General features: G+C 36.1%; 1 protein-coding gene across 1 annotated transcript in view; it reads right to left on the bottom strand.

Annotated features, from left to right (window-relative positions):
* LOC110423454 (uncharacterized) overlaps window positions 1–227 on the bottom strand; it is a 14748-nt gene that overhangs the window by 1836 nt on the left and 12685 nt on the right. The window contains 1 exon segment of the mRNA XM_089784725.1: window positions 1–205. This exon segment is cut by the window's left edge and continues 1272 nt beyond it. Coding sequence (XP_089640851.1) covers window positions 1–205 — 205 coding nt within the window.

Here is a 227-nt window from a genome sequence, read left to right as displayed (position 1 = left end):
TTTATCCTTCCAGAAATTCCAAAAGTAGACCAGTGTCTCGGTGTTAACCTGGTTACTAGAAATTTGCTCTTCTGAGTAGCTTGCTAGATCAAAGGCCAATTCATCTATCCATTCATATTTTGAGTTATTTAATTGAAGATGATGATCTAGAATCATTCGAGAAGTTAATACTTCACCTCGGGTACTCTTGTGCCTCTGAGAAGCACTTAAATATTGTTTCATCAAGA

This window comes from Theobroma umbraticum, unplaced genomic scaffold, assembly GCF_002168275.2.
Source record: "Theobroma umbraticum cultivar Fairchild unplaced genomic scaffold, ASM216827v3 scaffold_20.0, whole genome shotgun sequence".
Taxonomy (NCBI): Eukaryota; Viridiplantae; Streptophyta; class Magnoliopsida; order Malvales; family Malvaceae; genus Theobroma; species Theobroma umbraticum.
The sequence above is the reverse complement of the archived record's forward strand: the minus strand, read 5'-3'. Positions and strand labels throughout refer to the sequence as shown.